A 26,991-nucleotide genomic window follows, 5' to 3' on the forward strand; every position below is an offset into this window, starting at 1 on the left:
AAAGAATAACATATACAGTTAAAAGACAATTGGGTTCTGAAAAAAATCCGTAACACATTTAAAATACAAAGGATATTACTCGTACTCAAATATTTCTTACAAAGCCAAAATATACAAATAACTCAATAGAAAAATGGGCAAAGTATACTAACAAACATATCATAGAATAAAATATGGCCAATCAGAATACAAAAAAGATCTACCTGAAAATAGATAATATGGGATTATCGTATGTATAGCTACACATTTTTGGCCTATTATGTTGGGAGGGAAAAAAGCAGCTGATAATCCCAGTGTTAGCAACAGTGACAGGAAATGAGCATTCTCTTATGCTGCTGGTGTGAGTATAAATTGGTATAGCCTTCTAGGAAGTGTCTAGCAAGGACTTCAAATGTCCATACACAACTTGAGCAACAAAATAAATAATAAATAGTAACAAATTAAAACCCATAGAATAAAGGAAATATCCATGAGTCTATAATGATATAAATAAGTATTAAATACTTGAATAAGTGAAAGAACAAGTAAAGATCTCCTTTATGGTAGAATTTTGATCAAGGAGTCATTAATGGTTGCATAAAATAAGTGGGCAAAAGTAAGACAAGAAACAAGGTATTTACATAGTCTCAAAGTTCTTCCCCATACGATCCTTATTAATTAGGAAAAACAGTAACTTCACAGTGGAGTAACTTGGCAGACAGTAGTACCTTAATCAAGTGGCTCAAGCTAACATCACCCAAAATGATACGGTAACATTATGTGTCTCCTGATGCCACACACTGAGAAGGGCACATCGATTCTAAGATATTCACACCCAAAATGCATAACCGAAGTTTAATCATAAGAAAATATCAGGCAGACACAAATTGAAGGCTATCCTATAAATTAACTGGCCAGTACTCTATAAATAACGTATCATGGTCTTAAAAACAAAGAAAAACTGAGGAACTATTTAAGATAAAGGAAAACTAAGGAGATGTTGACAACGAAATGCAATGTGTGATTCTGGATTGGTTCCTGGTCCAAGAAATGGACATGAGTTAAGACAACCAACAAAATTTAAACAAGGTCTATAGATTAGCTGTTAGTATGGTATCAATGTAATTTCTTGGTTTTTGGTTTTTGTGTTTTTAAAACTGGCTCCCTCTGAGCAGGGTTCAGGGAGTTTTTTGCTTTGGGTTTGTTTGTTTGTTTTGAGACCAAGTTTCGCTCTTGTTGCCCAGACTGGAGTGCAATGGCACAATCTCAGCTCACCGCAACCTCCGCCTCCCGGGTTCAAGCAATTCTCCTGCCTCAGCCTCCTGAGTAGCTGGGATTACAGGCATGCACCACCATGCCCAGCTAATTTTTTGTATTTTTAGTAAAGGCAGGGTTTCTCCATGTTGGTCAGGCTGCTCTCAAACTCCTGACCTCAGGTGATCCGCCTGCCTCGGCCTCCGAAAGTGGTAGGATTACAGGAGTGAGCCACTGCGCCCAGCTTGGGGCTTGTTTTTTTTTTTAGAGGCCAAGACAGGCCTCACTATGTTGCCCAGGCTGGATGCGCCTATTCACGGGCTGGGGGGAGGTCAAAGTGCACTGCAGCCTCCAACTCCCGTAGTCAAGTGATCCTCCTACTGCATTTGTAGTTTCCTAGTTTTTATCATTGTACTGTGGTTTTTTTAATCTTTTTTTAAAGAAGGAGTCTAGCTCTGTCACCCAGGCTGGAGTGCAATTCAAGGAATTCTTCTGCCTCAGCCTCCCGAGTAGCTGGGACTACAAGCGTGTGCCAACATGCCTAGCTAATTTTTGTATTTTTAGTAGAGATGGGGGTTTCACCATGTTGGCCAGGCTGGTCTTGAACTCCTGACCTCAAGCCATCAGCCCGCCTTGGCCTCCCAAAGTGCTGGGATTACAGGCGTGAGCCACCGCACCTGGCCTTCTGTGGTTATTTTGGATTTAATGCTTGAGAAAGCCAGGGGAAGGTGATCCAAGAATTTCTTGTACCAGTTTTGCAACATTTTTGTAAGCCTGAAATTATTCCAGAAAGGAAAGTTAAAAAATAAAAATAAAAAAATTTTAAGGTCCATAAACTCTGACCCAGAACTTCAAATTCTAGCAAGCTATACCATAGAAATAGTTGCATGTGGCCGGGTGTGGTGGCTCACTCCTGTAATCCCAGCACTTTGGGAGGGCAAGGCAGGCAGATTACTTGAGGTCGGGAGTTTGAGACCAGCCTGGCCAACATGGTGAAACCCTGTCTCTACTAAAAATACAAAAATTAGCCAGGCATGGTGGCATATGCCTATAATCCCAGCCACTCAAGAGGCTGAGGCAGGAGAATTACTTGAGCCCGGGAGATGGAGGTTGCAGTGAGCCAAGATTGTGCCATAGCACTCCAGCCTGGCCAATAGACCCAGACTCTGTCTCAAAAAAAAAGGAAAAAAAAAATTCATGTAAAAACATGTTTGCTGAAGCACTGCTTATGAGAGTTATACATTGGAGCTGGGCACGGTGACTCATTCCTGTAATCCCAGTACTTTGGGAAGCCAAGGCAGGCAGATCACCTGACGTCAGGAGTTCAAGACCAGCCTGGCCAACACGGCAAAATCCAGTCTCTACTAAATATACAAAAAAATTAGCCAGGCGTGGTGATGGGTGCCTGTAATCCCAGCTACTCGGGAGGCTAAGGCAGGGAGAATTGCTTGAACCAGGGAGGCGGGGGTTGCAGTGAGCTGAGATCATGCCACTGCACTCCGGCCTGGGTGACAGAGCAAGACTCCGTCTCAAAAAAAAAATGGAAATTTATACTGACCCCAGGATAGGCTAATTCTATCTTCCCACCAGCTAAGAAACCATCTTGTTTTCCTCTAACTTTTCCCCATTAAAATATTTTTGCCATTTCTAAGGTCTATGTTAGTGATTTGAAAGGCTTCTAAGAAGTTTATCCCTTTTTCTACTAACTGGTGCACATCTCAGTTAATTCTGCACAGATGTGCCAATGATCTATTTTTAACTTATCTTGTACAGCTGGAGCTACAAACATACTATAATATTTAATCTGATTTTCTACCAATGTTTTTCTTTAACATAGGGCATTAACTCTTAAATGTTATCAAAATAATTACTTTTATTAAAAACAACTAAAACAAATGGATACAAGAAAAGCTATCAAAATACAGACAGATTATTTAAAAACCCAATTCTTTTTGATATCTCTTTTACTCAGAATTAGCAGAGTTCTATTAATGTGGATTTGACTCAGTTTTGACTTGATTGTCCTTACTCTGCTATTGTCACCAGTTTTTCTGTTGCTAACCTTTTAAAAACTATTTTGCCAGGTGCAGTGGCTCACGCCTGTGGATCTCAGAACTTTGGGAGGCCAAGGCGGGTGGATCACCTGAGGTCGGGAGTTCGAGACCAGCCTGACCAACATGGCGAAACCTCGACTCCAATAAAAATACAAAAAATTAGCCAGGCGCAGTGGCACATGCCTGTAATCTCAGCTACTCAGGAGGCTGAGGCAGGAGAATTGCCTGAACCTGGGAGGTGGAGGTTGCGGTGAGCTGAGATTGCGCGATTGCACTCTACCCTGGGCAACAAGAGCAAAACTCCATCTCAAAAACAAACAAACAAACAAACAAAACTGTTTTTTCCTCCTTTTCCCCCTGCTTAATCCTATAACATACTTATAAAATATCTTAATGATATATAATTATTAGCCTAAGACTTCTATTTAGAAAAAAACATAGTCCATATCTTCTGTAATGAAATTTCTTACTTCAGCTAAGAAAAAATTTAAATTGCAAATGAAAGTTACTAAAATTTTACTTTATATTCCTTGACTCAAAGATTCACTTAAAGTATTGATTGGGACATGAACACAAACACCTACTGTAACATATAACTACGTATAAATATTATTCCAATCAACTACTTTACCTGCTCTCTTGACAATGATATGGGTGGTGCTGCAGTACATCCTGTAAGAAACGTTCCATCAAACTACTGGTACATATTTGACGTCTACTCTGTCTGGTCAAACTCCTGTGCTGAGCACTGAACAAATGCTATAAAGAAAAAAGAAATGGAATATTTTTAAATGGACAGTATTCAGTAGTGAGAGTTCGACAAAATGGATTCATTTCTATACTCCTGGTAAAATTATGAATTGAAAGCTTTTCTATAAAGCAATTCTGAAATTTGCATCTAAAAACCATAAAACTACTTTCCCTTAGGTAAAATAATGAGACTTCCCTAAGTATAGCCTAAGGAAATAGTCTTAAAGGTAAATGATTCATGCAAAAAAGATGCCATTATCATGGCATAACAAAAAACTGGAAACCTCCTAAGTTTCTAACGGTAAAAGACTTCAATTATAATAGGCTCTAAGATGTAATACTATGCAGCTATCTAAAATAATACAAAGAATTTTAAGTAACATGGAGAAACATTACATATTAATAAAAAATGAGTGTGGTAGTGTGGCTGAGTGGTCTCAGGCGCTGGATTTAGAAAATTTTTAATAACATGGGGAAACGTTACATATTAAGAAAAAATGAGTGTGGTGTGGCCGAGCAGTCTATGGCACTGGATTTAGAAAAAAATGAGGAATGCAAAAACCACATGTATGGTTTCATGTCAAACTACAGTTTAAAAACATACAGACAAGTAAATGGAAGAAATTACAGTAGTCCCCTATTATCCGCAGGGAATTTGTTCCAAGACCCCCAGTGGATGCCTGAAACTGTGGATAAGTACCAAACCTATATATGTTTTTCCTTACGTACCTATGATAAATTTATAAACTACACACAGTAAGGGATTAATGACAATAACTGATAATGAAATAAAACAATTAGAACAATATACTGTAATAAAAGTAAAATAAGGGTTACTTGAACACAAGCACTGTGATATCCAACAGTTGATCTAATAACCAAGACACCTACTGAGTGACTAATGGGCAGACAGCAGGAATATGCTGGACAAATGGATGATTCATGTCCTGAGTGGGACAATGAGTGACAGCGAAGGATTTCATCAAGCTACTCAGAATAACATGCAATTTATTTGTCCATTTATTTCTGGAATTTTCCATTTAATCTTTTCAAGCCACATTTGGCTGTAACCGAAACCAACCACAGATAAGGGGGGACTAGTGTACACCAAACCTTACTAGTACAGATATCAGTGTGGTGCAGTTATGGGTAATTTTTCAATTTTTCTTATAAATTCTTGTATTTTTCAATGAGCAAATGTTTTTTAAAATGAAAATCTGTTAAGAGAGAGAACAGGGTTGGATTATTGTATTAAAAGAGGTCAAAGATTAATTGACAAAAAAGGCACCTTTATTTTCTTTCAGAAATTAAAAATCCCAACTTAAACACAAAATTAAAATAAATACACTAAATTTTTCAGTCTTGAAATTCTCTCTACAGTTAGATTCTTTCTTTACTAATATTATTTAGTGGACTAGCAAGCAGAATGGGAAAAAGTCTACCTATGGAGCACCTATATGATGTACCAAACACAGTGCTATTCCATTTACACAGTAATCTTCACTGACTTTTCACTGAGTAAGAATATCGTTCCCATTTAGCATGAAAAGACTAAGGCACAAAAAATTACAGTAAACTGGGCTGGGCACAGTGGCTCAGGCCTGTAATCCCAGCACTTTGGGAGGCTGCAGTGGGCAGATCACCTGAGGTCAGGAGTTTAAGACCAGCCTGGCCAACAAGGCGAAACCCTGTCTCTACTAAAAAATTAAAAAAAAAAAAATTACCCAGGCATGGTGGTGCTGCGTGCCTGTAGTCCTAGCTACTTGGGAGGCTGAGGCAGGAGAATTGCTTGAACCCTGGAGGCGGAGGTTCCAGTGAGCCGAGACTGCATCACTGCACTCCAACCTGGGTGACAGAGTGAGGCTCTGTCTCAAAGAAAAAAAAGAAAAAAAGAAAAGAAAAGAAAAAAAAGAATTAGAGTAAACTGCCCAAAGTTTTATACTGAGCAAACAGCAAGGCCAGGATTTGAATCTAACTCTAAAGCTTATCCCCTTTCATTGTATCATGCTAGCAAATGGCATATTTCTAACATGTTATTTATAATAGTGCATTTTAATTTAACAATACTTAGAAAAGATATTTTAAAATATCACGGTAAAGGTGTTAAAGAACTTAAATCAGGTTGCTAGCTCCTGACCACTGTTACAACTCTTGGAATTATTTTCTTCCATGTTGACTTCAGAGGTCCATGCTAGTGCTCCTAGCCCCAGGAACAATCTAAATTATGATGCTTTCAAAATCCTGCTACGAAACTCTCCACTGTCCAGGACCCATCACCAGAGTTAGATTGCCTGGTGTTTAAAGGGGACAAATGCACAAGGAAACAAATATTCAGTTAAAATCCAACCTTACTGAATAAAGAATATGTGGTACATACACATCATGGAATACTACACAGCCATAAAAAATGAGATCATGTCATTTGCAGCAACATGGATACAGCTGGAGGCCATCGTCCTAAGCAAATTTACACAGGAACAGAAAACCAAATACCACATGTTCTCACTTCTAAGTGGGAGCTAAACATTAGGTACACGTGGACATAAAGATGGGAACAAAAGGCACTGGGAGATACTGGGTCAGGAGAGACAAGGCAGGGGGAAAGGGCTCGAAAAACTACCTATCAGGTACTATGCTCACTACCTGGGTGATGGGATCATTTGTACCCCAAACCTCAGCATCACACAACATACCCACGTAACAAGCCTGGACATGTGTCCCCCCGAATCTAAAATAAAAGTTGAAATTACAAAAATAAATACTAAAATCCAACCTTGTCCTCTCTCTGCCAAGGCAAAAAGAAAAAAGCACTGTGATTAGAAAATTTCATTTACATCCTATAAGGTATCAGTTCCTTTAGATTTTTTGAATTGATGTATAACATACATAAAGTACACAAATCATATGCATTCAGCTCAATCAACTATCACAAAGTAGACACATCCTTACCCATCTATCCATGAAAAGTTGACAAGCATCCAGAAATCCCTGTAATGTCCCATCCCAATCCCTTCCCTTTTCCCCAAAAGTAACTATTACCTAACTTTAAATACTATAGTTTTGAAATTTTCTGAAATGTATATAAATGGAGTCATATAATATGTATGCTTTTGCATTCAGCTTATTTTACTCAATATTATATATGTGATATTCATCCATATTGGCTGAATCTGTTCATTTTCTTTTCTGCATAATATTTCATTGTATGAATATGCCATATCTTATTTATTCATTCTACTCTTGATGGACATTTGTGTTGTTTCCAGCTTTTGGCTATTACTAATAATGCTGTGAAGAACCTTCTTGTATGTGTCTTTTGGTGCCAATGTGCATGCATTTTTGTTGAGTGCATTAGTAGGAGTGAAACTTCTGGGTCATAAAATTTGCATATGTTCAGCTTTAGTACTCCCTACCGACCAGTCTTCCAAAGTGGCTGTACCAATTTATATTCCCTACCAGCAGTATTCCTACCTCCTTATCAACACTTGGTATTGTCAGTCTCTTTAATTTTAGCTATTGTAAGGATGTTTATTGTTATATCACTGTGGCCTTAATCTGTAATTTTTGCAATAGCTTTTCATATTTACTAGCCATCTGGATATCCTCTTTTATGTTGGGTCTGTTCAAGTCTCTCTGTTTTTCAAATGGATGTTCTGTCTCTTCCTTATGGACTTGTAGAAATTCCTTATTCTGGACACCAGTTCTTTGCTCAATTATATGTGTTTCGAGTACCATCTTCCTCTCTGCAGCTTCTTTTCACTTTCTTAATCATCTTCTACTGTTAAACTTTATTGCAGTCCAGTTTTTATCTTTTTTTCTTTGTCAGTGCTTTTTGTGGCCAGAAATCTCTCTTTACCATCAAAGTCATAGAGATTTTCTCCTGTTTCTAGAAGCTTTACTATTTTGGCTACAAAATTTACATCTATAGTCTACTTCTAACTGATTTTTATATGCAGGGTGATTCGGCAATAAAGTTTCATTTTCCTCTCCATATGAATATTCAATTGACCCAGTGTCATTTATTGAAGAAAGTCCTGTCCTCACTGCCGTGCAGCACCTTTGTCACAAATCAGACATCCATATATGTGTCTGTTTCCGGAATTCCTGGTTTTTTTCCATGGTCTTTCTAACTCTGCAGCAAGACTGCACTATTTTAAAGACTAAAGACTAAAGTTTCATAAGTTTTAGTATCTGATAGAGGACATCTATTCACTTTGTCCTTAAGATTATCCTAGTTTTTCTGAGCCTTTTACTTTCCCACATTTATTTTTGGAATTGGCTTTTCATTAAAAATTACTTCTCTGAGATTTTGATTGAAATTACATTGGATAAATATAACAATCTAGGCAGAACTGACATGTTTACAATATTGATTCTTCAATCCATGAACGTGAAAATTTCTTTCAAGGTTTCTAGTTTCTAGTTTAAAGATCTTACATTTTCTTATGATTATTCCCTAGATTTTGATGTTCTTTGATGCTATTGTAAATGATTTTTTATCTCATTTTCTGCATGGTATCTGTATATAAAATTACACTTTCTTTTTACATTAGTGTAACAACCTTTTAAAATCACTTATTGATTCTAATGGTTTACCTAGATATCTTTTGAGTTATGTCCACCATCATGTTGTGTATAAATAATAGTTTTATTTCTTCTTATCCAATCTTTATCATTTTTATTTTTCTTTCCTTATTTCTTTGACTAGGACCTCTGACAAAATATTGAATACAGTTGCAATTCAAGCATCAAATCTATTTTCACTTAATATATTATTGATAGAGTTGTATTTAACTTTTTCAATCTGTTACTCTTGCCTATACAATTATCCCTTTTCCTCTCCTTTCTTGTCTTCTTGTGGACTACGTTTTATCATTTCAATTTTTCCCTTTCTGTTAACTCTGTAGTTAGTTACAGACTTTTCATAGTCTATTTTGGTAAGAGATTACAATGAGCAACCCTGAACTGTCAACGTCTAAAATTACTTGTTACTTTTATTCTCTTTATAAACAATGCAAAGTCCTTAGAAATTAACATCATTTACTCCCCTCCCAATTTATATGCCATTGTTGTTCATCCCACAAGACAGTATTCACTTAGATTGATTGCCTACATATTTACCTTTCCACTGTTCTTCATTACTTCCTGTATCTCTGAGCTTCCATCGGGAATCATTTTCCTTCTGCCTGAAGAACTCCTTTTTAGTTTTTCCTTTAGTGAGAGTCTGCTGGTGACAAATTCCCTTAATTTTTATTTCCTGAAAATAGTTTTATTTCACCTTCCTTATTAAAAGATATACGTATTGAGTAGAGAATTCTAGGTGGCAGTTTTTTTCTTTCTTTTGGCTTCCATTGTTTCTGTTAAATACTTCACTAGATATGGGCCCCATATTACTTCACTGCTTTTATAGTTCTCCAAAGCCTTGAAATACAAGGCTGCAAACATTCTCAACAAAATATTATTAATAGAAAACCAAATCCAGCAACATATAAAAAGGATTATACACCATGACCAAGTGGGATTTATCCTACAAATGCAAGATAAGTTTAACATCTGAAAACCAATCAATCTAACTCCTATAGGTTGAAATGCATCCCCCCAAAATTCACATGTTAAGGTTCTAACCCCTAATGTGACTATATTTGGAGACAGGGCTTTTAAGAGGTAATTTAGGTTAAATGAAGTCCTAACAGTAGCGACATCATTCAGTAGGATTGGTGGCCTTATAAATTAGGAAGAGAAATCGCCCTCTCCCTCTCCTAGAGGAGGACACAGTGAGAAGGGCTGTTAGGTATTGGTCTGTGGCCTGCTAGGAACTGGGCCACAGAGCACGAGGTGAGCGGCAGGCAAGCAAGCATTACCACCTGAGCTTCACCTCCTGTCAGACCAGAGGAGGCATTAGATCCTCATAGGAGCGTAAACTCTATTGTGAACTGTGCATGCAAGGGATCTAGCTTGCGTGCTCCTTATGAGAATCTAATGTCTGATGATCTGAGGTGGAACAGTTAAATCCCAAAACCACCCCTCCACCCCATCTGTGGAAAAACTGTCTTCCATGAAACCAGTCCCTGGTGCCAAAAAGGTTGAGGACCACTGATTTAAGCTACCTAGTCTATGGTATTTTATTATGGCAGCCTGAGCTGACGAATATTGTAATATATTATATTAATAGACTAAAGGAAAAAAACACATACATCTAATAGTTGCAGAAAAGCATTTGACAAAAGCCTATACCCTTTCATGATTAAACACTTAGCAAATTAGTCTAAAACCCACAACTAATATCAAACTTAATGACGAAAGACTGAAAGTTTTCTCCTAAGATCCAAAACAAAACAAGGATATCCATTCTCACTACTTTAACACTCATCATACTAGAAATTCTAGCAAGAGCAATTAGGCAAGAAAAAGAAATAATGGCATACAGTTTGGGGAAAAAAGTAGTAAAACTATTTGGAGAGGACATAATCTAGTACACAGAAAATTCTAACGAATCTACAAAAAAATTATTAGCACTAATAAACAAGGTCAGCAAGGTTGCATGATACAAGATCAATATTTAAAAATCTATTGAAGCTCTCCATACACTCACAATAAACAATCCAAAATGAACTTAAGAAAACAATTCCATTTACAATAGCATCAAAACGAATAAAATGCTTAGGAATAAATTTAGCATAAGAAGTGTAAAACTTTAATATTGAAAATTACAAAACACCACTGAAAGATTTTAAAGCTCTATGTAAATGGAAATACATACCTCTATTCATGGATTGAAAGACTTAATATTAAGATGTACATTCCCCATGAATGTATCTACAGATTCAACACAATCCCTACCAGAATTCCAGCTGCTTTTCTGCAGAAACTAACAAGGTGATCTTTAAATTCATATGGAAATACAAGGAACCAAGAATAGCCAAAACAATCTTGAAAAAGAGGAACAAACTTGGAGGACTCAAATGTCCTGATTCCAAATTTTGCTACAAAGCTACAGTAATCAAGACTATGTGGTGCTGGCATCAGAGCAGATATATAGATAAATAAAATGGAATTGAAAGTCTAGAAGTAAACCTTATATTTATGGTCAACTGATTTTCAACAACGATATCAAGGCAATTGAATGCGGAAAGGATAGTTTTCAACAAATGGTGCTGATACTACTGTATATCACATGCAAAAGAATAAACTTGGAAAAAGATGGCCAGCACAATGAACAAACAACTATATTTAAAAAAAAAAACAACTGAAGAAGGGCAATGGAGTGCATCAGAAGAGAAACAGACACCAGGGTGAGCAAAGAACTCAGAATGGCAACACAGAGAGCAGAAGGGAATGCCAGGCCTCCACCACCCCATTCCCAACCGGGATCAGCTGGGAACCAGGAAGAACTTCTCCCTATAGCAAGGAGGCAAGCAAGAGGATCCCAACAACCAACCCCCATTAACACCTTGGACACCTACAGACCTCACCCCTGCAGTCCCCACAGGGACAAAGACCAGCTGAGGGAGCCGTCTGGGGTCTACACCACTGTGTTCCCCGAGAGAAGAAGCCAATACTGTGCCCTGGCCCCTGTGGCCCATGTGACTACACCATCGTGCAAGTGGAACTATGGCTGAAATGTGTTTTGCTCCAGGGGCAAGTAGCCATGGCTCCCTTTTATCCCTAAGGCTAAGCCACTGCTAAATCATCCCAGCCCGGTGGCCTCACATCCCCAGGCCAAGCTACAAACAGTGGTCAAACCCTTCCTCACAGAACCAAGAAGAAGTAAAGCCACTTCACCCACCCCTCGTCTCACCCCATCAGGCTGGAGCTGAAGTGGTACCCTGCCTCCCAGAAAAATAGTACCTCGGTGGCTCAAAGAAGTCATGCGTCCCCAGCACCTAGGTTGAAGTAGCATTCTGAATTGCAGGAAACTGCCTTACATATTCAGAGTAGTCACACACCCCAATACCTAAGCTGAAGTGGCACCTTGCATCCCAGAGAAATGGCCGCCAGGAACAGTCACGCCACTGTCCCCCAACCCCACCCAAACCTGAACTGAAGCAGCACATTGCCCCCTGGGGAAACAGTGTCCTGGCCAAGCTGAGCAGCTGTGCACCCCAGGGCTGAGTACCTCATGTCCCAGGGAAACAGGGGAGTGGCTAAGCTTAGACACCTCATCCTACTAGCCAAACAACTCTAGTACTCTGCTTTCCTAGACCAGACTAGCCCCCTAGAGTCTGAGCTGCTGAGACATTCGTTTACCGGGGGAATGGAGTCATTGTTGTACTGTTCCCTGCCCTACCCAGGGTCCAAACAACAGCTGTGTATCTGCTGCTGCTGAGTCCCACCATCCCAGTGTCTAGAGTCACTACTACACAATGCCTCATCCCCTGAGACCTAAGTTGCCACTGAGCTCTGAACTGCAGCCACACCCTGCTCCCCAGGATCAAACCTCCAGAGCAACTATTTTTCCCTGGAGTCAGGTCAGTGCTGTGCCCTGCCCTTCAGGGGTAGAATCTCAGCTACAACCTGACTCCCTGGGCCCCAGCTACTGGGGGGTGCCTAAAAGTTACAGGTCCTGGCTCTGTGGGCAACCTACATCCAACCCCACCAAAGAGCAAATCTGTACCCCAAGATCCAAATGCAACAATAGGTTCATAAGCCTATGAGCCTAGGACCCTGGTCCCACAGCCACTCCAAGCACCTGCAACCGGAACACAGTGCTACTAAAGCTGCTTGCTTATAGGCCGCGTCAGACCTAACACCAAGAGGGATCTACTCAGTGAAGTCTCCCCATTGTAATGAAAACAAGAACAGGTGGATCCCAGAAGCCCTTGACATCAAGGACATTCACAGCCTATGCTGCTGCCACCACCACAAACTTCTACAGTGTAGGCCACTGAAGTGCCCACAGTTATTGCTGATGGTGAACACAGCTGAAGAAACTGAATGAAGACTATACACCACTGCATCTATCTGGCAACAGAGTAACCACACTCTTCCAACTAGAACATTAAAGCCCAACTGCAGGTAAAAGTTATTCAATATGAAAGCCACTCCAGAAAGTATGGAAGAAGTAACTGTTCCACCAGATGCAGAGATATCAATGCAGGGACATAAGAAACATAAAAAAGCAAAGAAATATAACATCACCAAAGGAACATAACTTCCTCATAAAAAAAACCCCAATGAAAATAAACTAATTTCTGAAAAAGAATTCAAAATAAAGATCTTAAGGAAACTCAATGAGAGACAAGAAAATATACATAGACAATTCAACAAAATCAGAAAAACCATTCACAATATGAACAAAAATTCAACACAGATAAAAATCATAAAAAAGAACCAAACAGAAATCCTACAGCTAAAGAATTCAATGAACAAAATAAAAAATACAATAGATTCAACAGCAGATTTGATAAAATAGAAGAAAGAAATCTCTGAATTTTTAGATCAGTCATTTGAAATTACCCAGACAGAGGGAAAAAAAGAAATAATGAAAAAGAGGTGAAAAAAGCCTACAAGACTTATGGGACACCACTGAGTGAACAAATATTTGTGTTTTGGGAATCCAGAGGGGAGGACCTATTCATTAAATAGAAAACCTATTTAATGAAACAATAGCCAAAAACTTCCCAAGTCTATGGACTCCAGATATGAGAAGCCCAAAGAATCCCAAATACATTCAACCCAAAAAGGTCCTCCTTGAGGCACATTATAAACTGTCAAAGGTCAAAGACCAAAGATGGAATCTGAAAAACAGCAAAAGCATCAAGGCACATATAAGGGAATCATTGTTAGACTAACAGCAGATTTCTCTGCAGAAACTTTACAGGCCAGCAAAGAATGGGATGATATATTGAAAGTGCTAAAACTACTCCAACAGCCAAACAATACTATACCCAGCAAAGCTATCCTTCAGACATGAGAGAAAAATCGTCTTTCCCAGAGAAACAAAAACTGAAGGAATTCATCACCGCTATGCCAGCCTTACAAGAAATGCTCAAAGGAGTCCTACATCTGGCAAGCAAAAAAGACAATAGTTACTTTCATGAAAACATCCAAAAGTATAAAAACTCACTGGTAGAACAGACATGCAAAGGAGAAAGAGAAAAGACACCCAACTCCAGCAAAGAGCAAATCTATACCCCAAGATCCACGTGCAACAATAGGTTCATAAGCCTATGAGCCTAGGACCCTGGTCCCACAGCCACTCCAAGCACCTGGAACTGGAACACAGTGCTACTAAAGCTGCTTATAGGCCATGTCAGACCTAACACCAAGAGGGATCTACTACCTACTTACTACAGAAAACCACCAAACAGCAATGATAAGACAGAAAGAAAAGAACAAAGCACACACAAAACAACTGGAAAGCAACTAACAAAATAACAGAAGCAATTCCTCGCCTATCAATAACCATTTTGAATTTAAATGGATTAAATTCCCCACTTAAAAGATAGTTGGGCTGAATCGATTTTAAAAATCATGACCTAACAATACACTGCCTACAAGAAACTAACTTCACCTGTAAGGCACATATAGACGGCTGGGAACAATGGCATGCATCTGCAGTCCCTGCTACTAACGAGGCTGAGGCAGAAAGATATCTTGAGCACGGAATTCAAGGCCAGCAAGGACAACACGGTAAGACTCCATCTCTTTTATTTTTTTTTTTAAAGACACATATAGACTGAAAGCAAAGGGATGGAAAAAGATAGTCCATGCATCGGAAACCAAAAGTGAGGAGGAGTGGCTACATTTATAATAGATAAAACAGACTTTAAGTCAAAAACTGTAAAAAGAGACAAAGAGGGCCATCATATAATGATAAAGGAATCAACTCAGCAAGAAGATAAAACAACTATAAATATATATGTACTCAACACCAGAACACCTAGATAAATAAAGCAAATACTATTAGACTGGCTGAGGACTTGATTATCACACTCTCAGAATTGGGCAGATCATCTAGATAGAAAATCAGCAAAGAAACACTTGATTTAAACTGCATTTTAGACCAAATGGGCCTACCAGATATTTACAGAAGATTTCATCCAACAGCTACAGAATACACATTTGCTTCATCAGCACATGCAACATTCTCCAGGATAGGCCATATATTAGGCCACAAACAGTTCTCCAAATACAAAAGAATTGAAATTATATCAAGTATCTTTTCTGACCACAATAGCATAAACTAGAAATCAGTAACAAGAGGAACTTCTGAAAACGTACAGATATGAAACAAAACAGAAAACCCAGAAATAAATCTATGTACTTGCAGCCAACTGATTTTTGACAAAGGCACCAATACCATAAGTTGGGGGAAAGAATAGCTTCTTTAATAAATGAAGCTGAGAAAACTGGATATCTCTATGCAGAAAAGTGAAACTAGACCCCTCTCACCATACAAAAAAATCAACTCAAAATGTATTAAAGACATATATGTAAGCCCCAAAACTATGACACTACTAGACGAAAACACAGGGGAAATGCTTTGGGACAGTGGTCTGGGTAAAGATTTTACGGAAAAGACCTCAAAAGGACAGGGAACAAAGCAAAAATAGACAAACTGGATAATATCAAACTGAAGCTTTTGCACAGCAAAGGACAATCAACAGAGTGAAGAGACAACCTGAAGAATGGGAGAAAATATTTGCAAACCATTCATCCAAAAAATGACTAATACCTGGAATATGGAATACTCAAACTCAATGACAACGAAAGGAAATAATCCAACTTAAAAATGGGCAAATAAGCTGAAAAGACATCTTTCAAAAAGTCATATAAATGGCCAACAAGTATATTAAAAAATGTTCAAAATCACTAATCATCAAGGAAGTGTAAATCAAAACCACAATGAGATATCATCTCACTTCAATTAGAATAGCTATTATTGAAAAGACAAAAAATGACAAACTGGCAAGGATGCAGAGAAGGGAATTCTTACACACTGTTGGTGGGAATACAAATTATTATAGTCATTATGGAAAAGAGTATAAATGTTCTCAAAAACCTAAAATATAACTACCATATGGTCCAGCAATCCTACTGACTAGGTATTTATCCAAAGGAAAGGAAATCAGTATATCAAAGAGATATCTGCATCCCCATGTTTATTACTACAGCACTGTTCACAATAGCTAAGATATAGAATCAATCTAAGTGTCCATCAACAGATAAAGGAAAAAAGGGGCCAGGCGCAGTGGCTCACGCCTGTAATCCCAACACTTTGGGAGGCTGACGCAGGTGGATCACCTGAGGTCAGGAGTTCAAGACCAGCCTGGCCAACATGGTGAAACCCCATCTCTACTAAAAATACAAAAATCAGCCAGGTTGTTGGTACACTCCTGTAATCCCAGCTACTCGGGAAGCTGAGGCAGAAGAATTGCTTGAACCCAAGAGGCAAAGGTTGCAGTGAGCCAAGATCACACCACTGCACTCCAGCCTGGGCGACAGAGCAAGACTCCATCTCACAAAAAAAAAAAAAAAAAAAAAGTAAATGTGGTATATATACATGGTAGAATACGATTCAGCCATAAAAGAAGAAAATCTTGTCATCAAAGTTGTGCTCGTAAAACTAGAGAATGGTGATTACTAGAAGCTGGGAAGTCAGGGGAGAGAAATTGGGAGAGGATAATTAATGAATACAAAATTAAAGCTAGATAGGAGGAATATGTTCTAGTTGTTCTAAAGTCCTACACAACACTGTAGGATGACTATAGTTAATAATAATTGATTGTAAATTTCCAAACAGTTGAGAGAGGATTTTAAATGTTTCCAACACAAAGAAATGATAAATGTTTGAGGTGATGAGTATGCTAATTACCAATTTGATTATTACACATTATATACATGTATCAAAATATCATACTGTATCCCATAAATATGTATAATTATTGTAAAAATATTAAAAGTAAACAAATCAATATAAATACATACATACATACATACATAAATCCACTACGGGTAGCACAGGGAGAGCTCTGATGAGCATGAATTTTAACATGATTTCTATGAAATAGGTTTAATTTTACAGACTCAAAAAAAAAAAGTATAGCCCTATCTCACACCCTATACAAAAATGAACTCAAAACAGATAAAAGATCTAAATGTAAGAGTAACTATCAAACTCTTAGAAGAAAACATAGGCATAAATCTTCCATCCTGAGATTAAGCAACCCTTCTGACATCAAAAAACATAAGCAAAACATAGCAAAATTTAAAACTTTTGTGCATCAAAACATAGCATCAAGAAAGTAAAAAGAAGGCCAGGTGCGGTGGCTCACACCTGTAATCCCAAAACTTTCAGAGGCCAAAGCAGAAGAATCACTTGGGCCCAGGAGTTTGAGACCAGCCTGGGAAACATAGTGAGACCCCATCTCTACAAAAAATAAAATATTAGCTGGGTACGGTGGTGCACACCAGTAGTCCCAGCTACTTGGGAGGATGAGGCAGGAGAACTGCTTGAGCCCAGAAGGCCGAGGCTACAGTGTGCCATGATCGCACTACTGCCCTCCAGCCTGGGCAACAATGCAAGACCCTGTCTCAAAAAAAAAGAGTAAGTAATAAGACAACCCACAGAATGGAGAAAGTATTTGTAAATCGTATGTCTGATAAAGGTCAAGTATCCAAAATATATAAAGACTTCTAGAAGTCAACAATAAAAAGACAACACAATTAAAAATAGGAAAAGGATATGAAGAGGCATTCCTATAAACAAGATATACAAATGGCCCATGAAAAGACACTATATGTCATTAGGGAAATGCAAATCAAAGCCAAAATGAGATACCATCTCACATCCACAAAAATGGCTATAACAACAACAACAACAAAAAAAAAAAACAACAACAAGTGCTGACAAGAATGTGGAGAAACTGGAACCCTCATACGTTGCTGGTGGTAAGGTACAGCCACTTTGACAAACGGTGAGGCACCCTCTCAAAAAAGTTAAACACAATTACCACATGACCCAACAATTCCACTCTACATGTAAACCTAAGAAAAGTGAAAGCATATGTCCACACAAAAACTTGTACACATATATCCATAGCAGCACTATTCATAACAGTCAAAAAGTAAAAACAACCCAAACATCCATAAATTGCTCAATGAATAAACAAAATGTGATATATCCATGTAATGGAACATTGTCAGCCATAAAAAGGAAGGAGGTCATGATGCACGTTACAGCCTGGATGAACCGTGAAAATATTATGCTACATTAAAGAAGCCAGACACAAAAGGCCACACACGTTTGATTCCATTTACACACAATATCCAGAATAAGCAAATCTATACAGACAGGAAATACACTAGTGGTTGCCAGGGGCTGGTGACAGAAGGGAGGAGTGAGTTACTGCTCAGTGCATACAGGGTTTCCTTTTAGGGTGATTAAAATGTTCTGGAATTAGACAATGGTTGTACCACTTTGTGAACATAATAAAACATCACTGAATTATACACCTTAAAGGGTCAAGTTTATGGTGTATGCGTTATATCACAATAACAAAATTTTTAAATCTCTATACCAACTATTTTTCCCTCAGCAGCCAGAAGGAACCTTTTAAAACACAAAGTAGATGATTTAACTCCTATGCTCAAACTTTGAGATGCTCACCCATCTCACTTGAAATAAAATTCAAAGTCCTTACCTTAGCCTACAATGTCTTAAAGAATTGACTTCTCCGATTTGGGTAATGGGTATACTAGAAGCCCAATCCCCACCAGGTATGCAATATACCCATGTAACAAACAAGCCCATATACCCCCTGAATCTAAAATACAGAACTGATTTGTCTGAATTCTTTGCCTATTACTTCTCACCCACCTCCCCACATCTATGCAGCCACTGGTCTCCTGGCTCTTCGTTAGTGTGCCAACCACTCTGTACCCTCAGGGTCTCTGTCTCTTCCCTCTACCTAGAAAATCCTTCCCCAGATAAATGCAACCTGAGACCCAAACTCCAAATCTCAACTCAATGTCACTTCCTTAAAAAGGCCTTACCTGGCCACCTTACCCCTTCCCTATTTTGTTTTCCTCATAACATTTATCACAATCTCACGCATTATGTACTAAATTTATATATTATTTATCTTCTGTCTTACTACACTAGAATATAAACTTCATGAAAAAAGAGGCTTGGTTTTTGTTCATGGTCATATCCCTAGAACCTTAAACAGTGTCTGCCAACTAAGATTCCCAATATGATCTGTTCAATGAATAAATAAATGAATTTAATAAAATGTAAGAGAAAGTCACAACTAGGTCCTCTGAGATATTATCATATTAATAGAAACCGCTCACCTGTTCCAGGTTATTATACTGCACACGGCAATAACTGCAATATCCTTGTCTTTTCTGCATCTTGAATAAATAACTGAAGTCAGATGGCTACTCTCTTTGAATACTCAAGCTGAAAAACAAAAAGAAAAACGGTAAAAATCATGGTAATTCCTTACTCTTATGAGGAAAATGGCTATGATAATTAGCAAAAAACAGAAATTCACTTCTACTTCTAATAATTAGGAAAATATACAAGGCTGCCATGAGCCACTGAATAAATAAGTGAACCTGAAGGAGAGACAAGAACTATGTATCTTATGAAAGAGCAGTTTGTTGCCAATATTTGAAGACTAGATGACTAAATATTTAGTTTTGCTAATAACTTATTAGAGATATTAGATATTGATTTAGTAACAAAGAATACACTGTTCAATTTGCGAAGACCAATTACTTCTAAGATATTGTAATAGTATATTTACTATACTCTAATGGAGCTCATTAATTTCCCCATCATGTTTCCATATCAAACCCCAGATTATTTGACAATGTCTCATTCTCTGTTATCATGAGCGTAAAGACACCACACAGCATTTTCTGCTCAGCTCATAGAGAGGCAGATTTTTAAATAATTTATCCAACACAGTTGCTAAAAATCAGAATAATTAATTTAGCCTCTGAAACACAAAACACTTTTCTTCTGACAATTATGTAAGCCAGATAAATAGGAGGGATTTTTTCCCTACTAGTTTAGATTTCTCTACAAATAAATAGTTTTCCAGTTTCCACTCACTTAAAAGTATAATCCTTCAACATTACATACTGCATGGTTCCCAAACCAGGCTGAATACCCAAAATTTTAGTAGAGCTAGGGGTGAGCCTAGCTAGAGGTGAGCCTAGGATTCAGAATTTTTAAAATTCCCCCAGTAATGTTCATGCCCAGCCAATGTATTAACTGACACAATGTACATATAATTTATGACTATTTTAAGTAAAAAATTTAATGCAGTTTATTTGCTGCTTTAAGCTGAAAATAGAATTGCAAATAATTTTGTATTTCAATTAATTTAAGCATTCTTATCTGTTGGAAAATATATAACAATCATTCTAAAATATGTTATGAGTATTTCTGCAATGGAAAAAATTTAATCATTAAAATCAATAACTGAAAAATGAAATCACAGCCTTAAAACCATAAGATGAGGGGAAAAAAGCTTCATTAAGTCAAAATGCTAGCATAATATTTACTTACCTATTACTTCTTATTATGAGAAATTGATTTTCTGACTTCTCACATTTATGAGGAAAATTAACCAATTAAACCAGCCTCTGACACAAAAAACATGTAAGACATTACTTACTTAAAATTTGGTCTCTTTTCCACTAATTTACTTCACTTATTAACCTACAGCAATAAAACAGAACAAACTTTTATTTTAAATTGTACTTACACATAAGGCAAATTTCAAGCTGAGAACCTAGAGCTTAAATGTAAACTTTGAAAAATCCTAAAATAAACTTTTGGGGGATTGAAAATATAATTAAAACATTCATAGAATAAAGGACAAAAGTAAACCATTAATCTAATATCACATACCCACAGAATGTAAACACTTAAATATTTTTGGTATTTAATCCTATGGCCCTTAACTCCTGTGGCATTATCACTTGCCACTTTCATCATCTCTAGTGCCATAATGACAGTGAGTTACAATAAACCAGAAGCATGTGTTGGCATTTTTAAAAATTAACATGCCAGGACCCCATCAGAAACTTACCAAATCAAAATCCCAGTGGTCAAGGGAACCCAGGACATACGTTATGAAGCATATTTAAAATGCTCAAGGCAGCCGGGCATGGTGGCTCATGCCTGTAATCCCAGCACTTTGGGAGGCCGAGGCAGGTGGATCGCCTGAGGTTAAGAGTTCGAGAACAGCCTGGCCAACATGGCAAAACCCTGTCACTACTAAAAATACAAAAACTAGCTAGTAGTAGTGGCAGACGCCTGTAGTCCCAGCTACTCGGGAGGCTGAGGCAAGAGAACCATTTGAACCCCAGAGGTGGAGGCTGCAGCATGCCGAGGTCATATCACTGCACTCCAGCCTGGGCGACAGAGCAAGGCTTTGTCTCAAAAAAATAAAATAAAATAGAATAAAATAAAATGCTCAAGGTGATTCTGCTGTAAGTTGACTCAATAAGTCATCATTTTTTATAAACTAATAAAACTTATTTATTAAAGGGATCATTTCTTTAGGGTCTGGATTTATATTACTTTGCATGCCTAAATAGGTCTTTTTATACAAACTCTGAATTCTTCTAGAACCTGATATTTTTATAAAGTAACAAATTATTTACCTGGAGCAGAAAAGGTCAGGTATTTCATCAGCTGTATTAGTTCTGGTAAATATCTGTAAATTAAAATAAAATCTTTTTTAAAAGAGGTCCCATAAGTGTCTACCATTGACCAAATAAATACATCCAGATATATTTTGAACAGTGACATGTTTCCAATAATACAAGAAAAAATATTCACTGTGGAACACAAAGCACTTTACATACTATGACTCACTGAATCTCACACATGACCTCCTAAAGTTCTGGCGCAGTGACTGTGATGGCCCATCTAACCCACCATCAAACACTGCAGGTCTCTGGGTTCCTGGAACAGTAGCTGTAAAAGACTATAAGGCTCAATTGTGCCTCTGGTAAAGTTGAGAACAAAAATGCTGTCAAACCCAAAATTAGCTTCATGAGAAACTTCCAGAGGCTCAGGTACCATGTTAGCTTTAATGAAAAATACTGTCAATTCTTTTATCACCTATCTATATCAATACACTATTAAGCAGAAGCATGTTTTTTATTCCTCCGCATTGTTGTAGACAAAGTGCTGCTCCTTAGCCCGGATCACTGGTTAAGAAAAAATTCCAACACATGGGCTCAAGAGAGCCAGTCACACCATGGTATAATCAAAGAATAACTATTAAGCACCCACTCAGCGCAGAGTTCCATGCTAGAAACTTTAAGGGATAGAGACAAATACGAGACAAGTTTTCTTGCCCTCAAAAAATTTAAAATGAAATTGGGAAATTAAAGCCACAGAATGAGGTGCTGCCTAAGAAATGCCTCAGCAAAAATAATAAACGCTAATGAGTTCAACGCAAAGTTCAGTTTTAGCTAGAGTGGCAAGGGATGCCACTGTGGATATGGTTTTTTAACCAGATACTGGAAAATGGGTAGGATTTACTCACTCAAAGGTTGGGAAATGATATAACAAGCAAAGGTACAAAAGCAAGAAAATACAAAGTACATTTGGAGACAGTAAATTAACAAATTCAGCTGAATCTAAGGTTTCATTTGAGAATTTAAGGGGCAATAAACCAGGGCAAGTAGATTGAATTTTGACATGGTAGTATTCCAAAGCAGACTAAAGAATTTAGACCGTACCTTTAGGCACTGTGGAAGTTTTTTTGGAAAGAGGTATTCTTGAGAGTGCTTTAAGAAAATTCTGGAAAAATGATTCTCTCCTACTCAAAGGAGCTTTTCAAAAGGTAAGGGATATAACTATTAACTACTCAGCACCATTTCCTAAAATACTGGAGAATTAGTTAATTCCCAAAATCTCCAAGTTAAGAGTCAGTATCCCTTAAAGCATAGTCATGTATGCTTACAAAATAAGAAAATACACATCGAATTTTTCTTTAAAAAATGACTTTTATTAATTTTTATTACAAAAGTAAAGCATTTATAATAGTACAATTATAAAAATAAAGAGCATAAAAATCAGCCATAATCTACCCACCATTAACATGTATCGTATTCGTCTTTGTTCTAAACATATTTTTACAAAAATGGGAAGGTACAGTACATTCTATTCTATAGCCACCCTCTCTCACTGAACCACATATAATGAGCACCTTTATATACCATTATAAAATGCTATCATAAAATAGAAGAAAATAAAGTAAAATAAAATAGAGTGTTTAATGATTGCATAGTATTTCATTTTGTCAGTGTAGATAAAAGCCCTGTCAAGACAAGAACCAGTAGTTGGTGGGTCAACTTCTTAAAGTCAATCAGTAAGATAATTTTTTAAACGCACACATAACCTTAATATTTAACTTAAAACTTCTAAATGTATATATGTTTAAGATCAAATTGGGCTTTTTTGTTTCATTGGTATTTTTAGTATGGGGGTTGTTGCTTTTTTTTTTTTTTTTTTTGGTCAGATTAGCTAGAGTTTCGAGACATGTCTTTTCATAAACAACATCGTAATTCACCCGAGTTTCCATTTTTGTTCCTCTAACGCAGAACAAAAATCTGAAGGCAGTTTCAAATCTGAGAGCAGAATTATGATCAATGTTAAACATTTTTCCCCAGTCTTTCACAGTTGTCATACCCAGTTAAGTACTTTGCAAATATAGCCTTTTTATGAATCCAAAGCATTCTATTTATTTTTCAGAAAAATAATAATGCTGTTTTTAAAAAATGACTATGTTCACCTTCTTATTTCATTCATTTATGTAACATTTAAAATTGCATAAACCTATCCTGGGCAGTGAACAGAGATGTCTGAGCTACCCAGATGACTTAGGCAGAAATGTCTTAAAATAAAAATAAAACAGCATTTTGGGTTTTTTTGTGTTTTTTTTTTTAAGAAATATTTCTTGCACACCTGAGATCTGCACCAGCTGCAGAGGTAAACACGGATAAAAATATTTCTGAAATGAGTTTGGAGTTGTCGTGTGTGTATTTCTCAAACTGAGTGTGGCGGTGTGGTAAGAACTAACAAAACCCACAATCCTCATAAAACATATTTTTCAACTGCCTGACAAAAGAGACATCAAGTTAATTAAAATAATAATAATAATAAGGAAAGACGATAGAAAGGCATTTGGTTTTCTGAACAAGACAATCTAAATTTTCCATCCAGCAGTAGGGAAACAATTGAGGAGCAATGACAAAACAATGGCCGAATGCATACAAAGACCACACTAATTCAGTGTCAGTTCCTCCACACAACCCTACTAATTTTCAATTTTCCCCTTTTTTGGATTATCCACACTATGCTGGCTTTCCTCTGGTGACAAGCATTATCCTAGACACCTCTATGCAGTCCTAATAAAATAATAATAGCTAATACTTAGTACTTAATCTGAGCCAGGCGCTCTGTCAACAGCTTCCTGTGCATTATCTCATCTAAATAACAAACAGCTTTATAAGGTAGCTGCCATGATTAATTCCCATTTAACAAATCAGGGAACTGAGGTTGAGAGAAAAGAGGTATCTTGTTGCAGGTCTCACACCAATAACCTGCGTAACTGAGATGTGATCACTGGTCAATTTGAGTAGTTTATTCTTTAACCTCTTAACGACTTAGACACTTCCTCTCTGTATTTTTAGGAATACTACTTGTTTTAATATTAGGTGAAAACAAATAATTAGGACTCTTATTTGCTGCAATCAACATCACCACTATTCCAAAGAAAAAATAAAACTAATGTCTAGTTTAATTGCATCTTGCTCATTTGAGTGCTGACAGTACCTTGGATTAGCGACTTTCAAGATTATTTAACATAACACACAAGAACCAACACATTTTTAATTACAACCGAGCACACACGCACAGGCACACACGCACAGCTAAAAGATTTTTCACAAAACAATACTCTCATTACATGTAATGCATTCTGATATTTTCTATGCGATCTTACTTTTTTTTAATGCTAGTCACGACCCACTAAATTTCACAATGCACACGCACACAGTTAAAATATTTTTCACAAAACAATACTCTCATTACATGTAATGCATTCTGATTTTTTTTATGCGATCTTATTTTTTTTTAAATGCTAGTCGTGACTCACTAAATCAATTTCACCATGCACGAACCGGCTGAAAAAACTCAGTTTGAAAAAACACTGCCTCCAATTATTATGCAGAGTAAACAATATTTTATAGAAACCAGTTCTTACCCTGAATTCAGCTTATTTCTATCCAAATCACTGGCCACTGCAGTGATACTTTATCAACTCTCTAACGAGTTGCTTTCTTGCCTTCTATGCTTTGGGTTCAAACGACAGAGAAAAGGTCTTCCATGTATTAAGTGAAAAAAGCAAATAAACACCCCTCATGTAACACACGTATATATGTTTGTGTATTAATTAAAGAGAAAGGAAAGATACCCCCCAAATTGTTAGCAGATTCTCTCGAGGATGAGATCGCTACAGGCTGCCTCCGTCGTCCCTCCCCCTCCCCACACGTAGCACATTGCTGTAAAAAAGAAAAACAAAAACAAGCTATTTCCTTTAGGTGGGGGTGGGGTTGTGGTCCCTTGAGAACCAGTATCTTGTAATGCATTTTTTTCACGAGCTACCAAGAATCATCGCGTGAGATAATCGCAGGAGCTGGTAAGGCCCTTCTTAGGAGCAAGTAAAAACGATGGCGTAACATGACCACATTTACACAACTGTTGCACGGCGGTAGTAAAAAGATCATTAACACAAAAATCAAACGTTTTCAAATAAACTATAATCGCCCGAGGCTGGGAAAGGCCTAGGTCTGGGGCCAGCTGGACCCAACGCAGGGCACTGGTGGAAGGGGGTGTGTGGACAGGTGGCTCGGGATCTCGGCCCCACAGGTGCCCAGGGGCAAGACTCCGCGGGTTCCCGGCCCTCAATCCGATCCCGCAGACCGCCCCCTCCCCGAGCCCGGGCCCGAGGCCTCGTCCGCCGGCCCCTCTGACCCAGGGCCCCGGACAGAAGCGCAATGCAGCCTGCGCCCCACCTCCTTCCCTCGCCCCGCCACCTCGATCCCGGCCCGGAGCCGCCGACACCTCTCACGCAGCAGGGGCAGAAAGGGACGCGGGGTGGGGGGAAGCCGAGGACCTGCGAGGCGGCCGCGGGAGCCCAACGAGCGGTCCTGGCGTCCCTCGAGAAGAAGAAGGCGCCCCGGGCGCCCGGCGAGCAGGCCCCGCCCGCGGGCGTCGCCCCGGCCGCGCCCCGCCCCCGCCGCGGCACTCACCTCCGCGGAGGCCGCCCGGATTCCTTCCGGGCCGCGGTGGAGACCGAGGACCGCGTCGGGCGCTCTCCCTTCTTATTCCGGTTCTGTGGCGGCGCCCGAACCCCAGACCGTCCGAGCGCCGCGGCCCCGCTGCCCGCGGAGCCAGAAATAGGCGCCTTCGGCCTCTGCGGTCCGGAGGGGAGAAGCGGCGCGGGAGCGCGTCTCTCAGGACGCGGGCCCCCGAGTCGCGACTCCACTCACGCAGGCATCCAAGGCAACGTGGCGTTGCAACCCTGATGGAGGTTTGACGTCAGGGAAGGTGCGAAAACCAGACCCCTTCTGACGCAGGAGCGGCGGGACCGCCCCCTGCCCGCCCACCCACTCACTCACTCTCCCACCCGGGCGGAGGAGCCCCTTCCTCCCCTCCAGAAGCTCTTAAAGCGGACACTTCCTCCCTGGTCAGGGCCCCACTCCGGAGCTTGGGAAATCTATCACGTTCCAACGAAAATGACTAGACTCATAAGCACAGTTGGGACGCGAAGTAGAGACCAAGGTTTTAGCGTTTGAGGGTCCAAATAAAAACTGCTTGCCAATTCAAAGCAACGTATGAATGTAGAAACGAAAACGGGGCTAAGAGAGCTAGTCGTTTCCACGCCTATTTCATAGTGAGGTGCATCTCACA

At 38.6% G+C, this 26,991-nt stretch overlaps 1 protein-coding gene across 11 annotated transcripts in view; it reads right to left on the reverse strand.

The window, feature by feature from the left end:
- ZDBF2 (zinc finger DBF-type containing 2) overlaps window positions 1-26,615 on the reverse strand; it is a 44,932-nt gene extending 18,317 nt beyond the window's left edge. For 3 of the 11 annotated variants that reach the window (XM_058439282.1, XM_058439257.1, XM_058439285.1), the window contains exons 1-5: window positions 26,331-26,608; window positions 21,666-21,718; window positions 20,672-20,715; window positions 19,335-19,443; window positions 3,919-4,046 (exon numbers count right to left, since the gene is read on the reverse strand). In XM_058439282.1, coding sequence (XP_058295265.1) covers window positions 3,919-4,046; window positions 19,335-19,394 — 188 coding nt within the window. In that variant the 5' untranslated portion in view covers window positions 19,395-19,443; window positions 20,672-20,715; window positions 21,666-21,718; window positions 26,331-26,608. Of the gene's footprint in view, window positions 1-3,918; window positions 4,047-9,158; window positions 9,265-19,334; window positions 19,656-20,671; window positions 20,716-21,665; window positions 21,719-26,093; window positions 26,272-26,330 lie in introns of those variants that run through there. The other 8 variants (XM_058439271.1, XM_058439279.1, XM_032754789.2 and 5 more) reach the window with 7 other exon arrangements.
- Between the last annotated feature and the right edge of the window lie 376 nt (window positions 26,616-26,991).

The sequence above is a fragment of the Hylobates moloch genome, unplaced genomic scaffold (genome assembly GCF_009828535.3).
Source record: "Hylobates moloch isolate HMO894 unplaced genomic scaffold, HMol_V3 SCAFFOLD_1, whole genome shotgun sequence".
NCBI classification, from domain to species: domain Eukaryota; kingdom Metazoa; phylum Chordata; class Mammalia; order Primates; family Hylobatidae; genus Hylobates; species Hylobates moloch.